Here is a 7,535-nt window from a genome sequence, read left to right on the forward strand (position 1 = left end):
TTCTGGGCACAGTATGTATTCTATGATAGGGCTGCTGTCAGACTAGCATCCGGGAAACCCGGGTTTGAATCCCCACTCATACCATAGAAGCTCGCTGGGTGACCTTGGGCCATTCCTTTTCTGGGAGAACCGGGCTTGATTCCCCACTCCTCCACTTGCACCTGGCTGGATGACCTTGGGCAAGCCATAGTTCTGATAAGGGCTGTTCTTGAAAAAGAGCAATTTCTGTCAAGAGCTCTCTCAGCCCCACCCACCTCACAGGGTGTCTGTTGTGGGGAGGGGAAGGGAAAGGAGTTTGTAAGCCGCTCTGAGACACTTTTGGGTAGTGAAGGGCGGGGTACAAATCCAACCTCTTCTTTTTCTTCTTCTCCTCACAGGGTTGTGAGGATAAAATGGAGGAGAGGAGGATGATGTAAGCTGCTTTGGGTCCCCATTGGGGAGAAAAGCAGGATATAAATAACCAAATAATGGGCTTAATTGGATGCTATTTAGTAGGTGATGTTACTTATCTCTAATACCGTGAAAAGTTTCAGCTGTCCATTTCCACACATTAAGCCTCTGATAATCAGCAGGTGCCCTGACCTAGATAGCCCAGGCTAGCCCAAACTCATCAGATCTCAGAAACTAAGCCGGTTCAACCCTGCTTAGTATTTGGATGGGAGACCACCAAGCAATATCAGGGTCACTATGCAGAGACAGCAGCACATGTGAAAGGGATCTAGGTGTTCTGGTTGATCACAAGCTAAACATAAACCTGCAGTGTGATGTGACTGTGAACAAAGCTAATGCAATCTTAGGATGCATTTACAGAAGCATTGTGTCCAGATCACGGGATGTGGTAGTTCCGCTCTGTTCTGCTATGGTCAGGCCTCACCTGGAGTACTGTGTCCAGTTTTGGGCACCACATTTTAGGAAGGATGTTGACAAGCTCGAGCATGTCCAGAAGAGGGCAACCAGGATGGTGAGAGGGTTGGAATCCAAGTCTTATGAGGATAGGCTGAAAGAGTTTTGTATATTTAGCCTGGGAAAGAGAAGGCTTTGAGGGGACATGATTGCAGTCTTCAAATATTCGAAGGGCTGTCATGCAGAAGATGGAGCAGATCAGGACTTCTGGTTTCAGCGTTTTGCCGCTCGGACACGTCCTGTCTATCTCTGATGGAGATGCGCCAAGACTAAGCTGATGGGAAGGGTCTGGGCTGGTCCCGGACCTTCACAGGCTCTTTGTGGGAGATCCCCAGCCTGGAGAGCTGAGGAGAGCCTGTTCCAAGGTGATGGCCAAGGAATTGAGGCTACCCCAGTCCCTAGTAGAATTGTAATGTATAGTGTAATAGAGTTCCATTCCCCCATTCCTGTAGCTTTAGTGATGTAGTAATGGAAAACCAATAAAATCTTTACAAAAAAAGAGAGAAGAAGATGGAGCAGATCTATTCTCTCTTGCTCTGGATTGCAAGACTAGATCCAATGGGTGGAAATTACAAGGGAGTTGATACTGGCTAAATATCAGGAGAAACTTCCTAACTGTAAGAGTGGTTGAGCAGTGGAACAGACTGCCTCCGGAGGTGGTGGATGCTCCGTCGCTGGACGTTTTCAAGCGGAGGCTGGACCACCATCTTTTGGGTATGTTGTAGGGCTATCTTTTGGCTATGCTCCTGCAGAGTGCAGGGGGTTGGACTAGATGACCTGTAAGGTCCCTTCTAACTCTAACATTCTATGATTCTAAGTGGGCATTTCATTTGTTTAGATGGGGATCTAAATTCTGGACTCGTTTCATCTGTTTCATTGTTAATTTTATTCACACAAAGTGGTTACTTGATAGTACACCTGACTGTAATAAGACCTCCTCCCTTTTTTTGTTTTGGCATCCAGCCTCACTTGGAGACCTCCAAACTTGCACACTGTGCTGTTATTTAGTCAATCTTAAAAGTATTACATGTTTTTTGGCTTTTACTGTGGACCGATGCCTTTTGTAATAAATAATGTATATTACGAATCATCAGCAGATCTTTGCAGCAGGCAATTGGCCAAGAGCAATTACCAACCGTAGTTGGGAGAGAAAACAACTCTGACCTGATAAATTTATATTTGTTTTGCCTGCACCCGCAACAGCTGTGTAACAAAAAGAAATTCAGCAGGTGAAGCCATTCTCATCACGCCTCTGCCTGCTAGGGGAAAACCTTACCTGTGGAATTTTACTTGTGCAACACCTCTTAAAGGTAAAGGCACCCTGCTAAATAAAAAGGTCACAAAATCATATGGTGTGTCTATACAACATGACGGTGTGTTTATGACTCAATTTTCAAAGCAAATCAAAATAAAAAAGAAAAGAAGACAAAACTTTCTGCGAAGGAGGAGGATGATGTCGAAGAATTCTACTGACAGGATTCAACAAGCACCAATCTTCAGAGACTTCGGAATCTTTAAAAGGAGAAGCTGCTCCCAAACCTCGGACAAGGAAGAAACACAAGAAGAAAAGACTCTGAAACTAAGATAGATGTTTATGCAGTTTGTGTAAAAACGATATTCAAAGCAAATTTTTATTCTTAAACTTTTATTTACAATGTTATCATAATATTAGTAGGTGACTTAGTTAAAAATTTGTGTAATCCAGATCATGTTACCTGTTAGCTCCACTACCCCAGTCCCTAGTAGAATTGTAATGTATAGTGTAATAGAGTTCCATTCCCCCATTCCTGTAGCTTTAGTGATGTAGTAATGGAAAACCAATAAAATCTTTACAAAAAAAGAGAGAAGAAGATGGAGCAGATCTATTCTCTCTTGCTCTGGATTGCAAGACTAGATCCAATGGGTGGAAATTACAAGGGAGTTGATACTGGCTAAATATCAGGAGAAACTTCCTAACTGTAAGAGTGGTTGAGCAGTGGAACAGACTGCCTCCGGAGGTGGTGGATGCTCCGTCGCTGGACGTTTTCAAGCGGAGGCTGGACCACCATCTTTTGGGTATGTTGTAGGGCTATCTTTTGGCTATGCTCCTGCAGAGTGCAGGGGGTTGGACTAGATGACCTGTAAGGTCCCAGAAAATGGTCGACTGGGGGCCGTTCGGAAGGTGAAGCTGGTAAGCCTCGAGAGGGAACGGCTCCCCTCCCCGAACGTCATCCGGGCTGTTGTTGTCGTTCTGCCATTAGCAGCGGGGACTGGTGTTGCACGACACGGGTCCGCGAGAGCAGGGCCGGCAGGAACGTCCGCGGCGGCACCATGAAGCAGCTGCCGCTGCTACTGCTGCTGCCGCCGCCGCCGCTCCGAGAGGAGGTGGGGGGAAAGGATCCGGAGTGAGGAGGAGCCGCAGCGGCGAGTTTTGCTGCTTCTCTCTGCGCGTCCTGCCCTTCCTTGTTTGGGCTTTTGGTCGCCCCGCAGGAGGAAAATGGAGCCCTTCCCCAGTAACGGTGAGTACAAACAAGCAAAGCCCCTCTTCTGGCCTTTCGCAGCGCGCCGGCTGTAACGAGGCTCCTCGCTCCTGTCAGATCTTTTTTCTTAGAGCAGCAAGCGGCTGGCCCTCAGGCTGCAACCGAGGAGGGGCCATATTCCCGCTCTGCGGGGAAGAGAAACTTGCTGCATCTACAAGGCCGCACGGCCTTAAAGCAGCCTGAAGGTCAAGGGTCCCGTCCCCAAAGCGAGCAGGGGAGGAAGGCGGCGCGCTTGTGCCCCTCGAGTAAAACAAGGCAAGGTTACAGAGGGAAAAGTTTGGCGGAAGGAAATCTCTTTTACATGAGCTGCTGTGGAGTCAAAAGCTCCTTGCGTGAGAAAAGTGTTCGACTCCCTGCCTTGAGAGCGGCCACGCGATCCTTCCAGAAAGGCGGGTGCACTGCTCGGTCGTTTGTTTTTTGGAACGGGACGGGAGTGACCTGAAATAGGCTCCCACAGGCTCATGCTGTAAGCCAGTGTTTACAGGTTACAGGTAAAGTGAGGCGCGCTTTCACTTGTTGACATTTTCATCAGAAAAGCACCGGCGAACAACGCCGATTAATCGACTCCGGTGCCCAAGAGCTCATATGCTGGTGTCTTTGGAGGAGCAATGGTAGGATGGAGTCTTGAGAGAGGCTGGCTGTCCCCCACTAGGCCAGCAAAGTTAGTTGTGCCGGTGGCCTTGGGTGTTCATAAGAGCTAAATGGACTGATACTGCACCCTGTCCATTTCTAATCCGTAGTATAATCCATACCACAGTCACTAGTGCTGTTTAGTCAACAAACTAGCCCATACTTATAAGAGAAGCAAGCCCAGCATCCTTTGTGAATTCAGTAAGAGTTTTCAGCAGGGCTCCCCCCATTTATTCTCGTGAAACGTCCATGGGAACTTATTCAAAATGGGTGTGATAGCAGCAACAAAACTTTTATACTGTTTACATAAGAACTGGTGTTCTTGATGCAGTGTAACAAGCATTTTTTAAAGACAAAAATGCCCTACTTTTCTTCCCAGGTGGCACACCTGGTATCCATTTTTATCCCGTTTGGTGTGGTGGTTAAGAGCGGTGGACTCTAATCTGGAGAACTGGGTTTGATTCCCCACTCCTCCACATGCACCTTGGGGCAGTCATAGTTCTCTCGGCCCCACCTACCTCACAGGGTGTCTGTTGTGGGGAGAGGAAGGGAAGGAGATTTTAAGCCACTCCGAGTGAAGGGTGGGGTATAAATCCAACTCTCCTCCTCCTCTTTGATCAGGCTGAGAGAGACAGATTTATTTATTAAAACACACTTTCTCATAAGCAAACACCCAAGAATTACTTTCACTACCATAATACAGATATCGGTTCAGTTAGTTCCAATAGGCGTTTTGCAAATGCAAGATCAACAGAGAAGTTTTGGAGCAGAAAGTGAACTGTTCATACCAGCTGATGTTTTGAGGAAGTCTTTGAGGCAGGATGTAAGATTAGCATAGAGGAAGCAGCAGGTATGACTGTTCTACATCTTGAAAAACCCCAATAATTTTCTAGCATTTTAAAATTAGATGTGCTGTTAAGTGCCTTGGTAAGTTTTGTTTCACTGAAGGAGAAAATTGAAGAAGAAACGTCTTTGAAGAAGAAAAGGCAAAAATGACAGCTATTGTATGTTCATACAGCATTGACTTTTTTTTTGCAGTCTTGTTGCTATACCTTAAAAACAACAACTAAACCATAGTCAGAGGTCATTTTGGGGGGGATCGCGGGGGATCGCAGTTCCCCCGGGTGAGGTATGGGGGAGCGGGGCACATGACGAAGCCCCGCCCCTGCTTCCGGCCCTCATTCAGCCAGGAGGAGGCAGGGGAAGAGGGAGGGTAAGTTGCTTCCTCCCTGCCTCTCCCCACCCCTGCCTGCCTGGGGCCAGGGAGGGCCTTCGCGGGGCTTCCTTGCACTCCCGCCGGCCGGGACCGTTGGGGGCGGGGTGTGGCACACTTCCGGTGATGTCAGGGGGTGTGGCATATGCTAATGAGTTATGCTAATGAGTTCCCCTAGCTCTTTTTCTACGAAACGACCCCTGACCATAGTACAATAGAAAGAGTCCCTTCTACCTGTATAGCTATCTTGTGGCTTTATATTCTGTAATGAACACTGTATTGCTCAAATGGAATGCATGAAAAAAACTGGGGAGAAAGCAGTACATTAGAAAGCCTCAGTTTTTATTAGGGGCCTGTACTCATTTATCACAAACTAGTGAGTAAGCTTTTGAGCTCCCCAGAATTCTTTATGAGGCCAACTATTGGGGGAAAGGTAGCCATTAGGCTTATCCATCATTATCTCAAGCTTGCATTTACTGTGATAAGGCTGTAGGGCGACAGGTAGAAGCACACGCAGGAGGGATAAAGGACCAGTTCTTCCTGCATATGTAGTCCGTAGGTGTTTGCTCTACCAGCTAAGCAGTCTTAGGGTTTTCGAACCCTGGTAGGGGAAAAATAGTCAACACATAGACTCTAACCAGGAGGCTCACTGACTGCTGCAGAGTGGCTTCTGCATCCCCTAGGAGTCTCATGAAAAGATCAATTCTAGGCCTTTTTAAAAAGAACTTTTATTTCACAGGATTTTCCTCAGTGCTGCTTAGCCGATGGCTTCATTTCTGGTGCTCTTCCTAACCCATATGCTGTTTCTTTGATGAAACAAAACTTGGTAATAGGTCAGGAGGGGAGAAGCTTGGAATATTTTTCATTCCTCAGTTGTATCTCTCACTAAAGAAAAGGTTGGTGACCACTGGTTTAGGGGGCACTTGAAGGAATAGATGAGTTGGGGAAGGATTAAACAACCCTTCTATTTGCCAGTTCTCCCCTGTCATTTAACCTGTAATATATTTATTTGTATTATTTATAGTCCACCTCCCTCACTGAAATTTAAGGCAGACTACATCCTGTAAATCAATATAATCAACAGGATGAGACGTCCAATAAACAATCTAACAGAGTCTAGATTGCAGAAATCTGAAATATCTGAAACAGAGCATAAGCATACTGAACCATTTCATTACAGTACAACCTCATCGGGCAGGCCGTTCCATAAGAGGTGTATATGGGGGAACAACACAGAATGTATGTGTATAGGCAGTTGTTGATTTTGCCCAATTGGAAGGATGTTACCTACAGAGGGCCCTGCCCAGATGATTGAAGCTGTCATGGCAGAGCATGGGGAGGAAGCAGTCTTGCAGATATGAAAGACCAAGGCTATGAAGGGCTTTATATGCAATAGTCAATACCTTGTACTAAGCTGATGGGCAGACAATGCAGTGACTGCAGAATAGCAGTAATATGCATGCCTTCTAGGAGAGGCCTATGTAGATTGCATGACAGTTGTCTAGGCTTGATGTTACTGTAGTGTAGATTTAGGTGGCTAGATCAGTTGTGTCAAGGTAGGGAGCCATTTTACAGGCTAGACTAAGTTGGAGGTGCTTTTTGCAGCTGCATCAGCTTGCTTCTCCAGCAGCGATGCTGAATCCAACATAACTCCTCAACTTTTAACTGAGTCAGCAAGGGTCAACTGAACCCTGTGAAAAGTGGGAAGTTCATTGTCCTTCAAGATCTCTGCCTTCTCAGTCAGTATCACTTCTGTCCTGCCTGGGTCTAGTTTCAATTTGCTTGCTTTCAGCCATTTGATCACAGCAGTCAGGCAGTGGTTCAGGACTTCTACTGCATCACCAGGGGATTTGGATAGATAGATATATTTATTTATTCCATTTATACCCCGCCCTCCCTGCGAACAGGCTCGGGGCGGCTTACATTTGTTGGTACCCAGTACCATAAAACCATACACAAAAGTTAAAACATTTAAAAAAATTAACAATCAAATAATCAAAGTGCTAGTGGTAGTAATCGTCTTTCAAGAATTAAGATGGCATACCAGGTAATGTACAAGCAATTATTTCCAAGTCAGTGATCTTTCGGTAGCATGTGATGATGTGGCTCAATTTCCAGGCTAGGGCCAACCCATAACCACAGATGTTAGTGGCAGTGGTGTGGCGGCTCCTAATTGAAAGCCTGGTGGAAGAGCTCCATCTTGCAGGGCCTGTGGAACTGTAAAAGATCCTGCAGGGCCCTGATCTCTTCTGGGAGCTCATTCTACCAGT

At 46.4% G+C, this 7,535-nt stretch overlaps 1 protein-coding gene across 1 annotated transcript in view; it reads left to right on the forward strand.

Annotated features, from left to right (window-relative positions):
- Window positions 1–3,047: 3,047 nt before the first annotated feature.
- Window positions 3,048–7,535, forward strand: part of LNPEP (leucyl/cystinyl aminopeptidase) — a 70,453-nt gene continuing 65,965 nt past the window's right edge. Inside the window, exon 1 of the mRNA XM_015407565.1 lies at window positions 3,048–3,401. Coding sequence (XP_015263051.1) covers window positions 3,380–3,401 — 22 coding nt within the window. The 5' untranslated portion in view covers window positions 3,048–3,379. The remainder of the gene's footprint in view (window positions 3,402–7,535) is intronic.

This window comes from Gekko japonicus, unplaced genomic scaffold (assembly GCF_001447785.1).
Source record: "Gekko japonicus isolate JY-2015 unplaced genomic scaffold, Gekko_japonicus_V1.1 scaffold1144, whole genome shotgun sequence".
In the NCBI taxonomy this organism is placed as follows: domain Eukaryota; kingdom Metazoa; phylum Chordata; class Lepidosauria; order Squamata; family Gekkonidae; genus Gekko; species Gekko japonicus.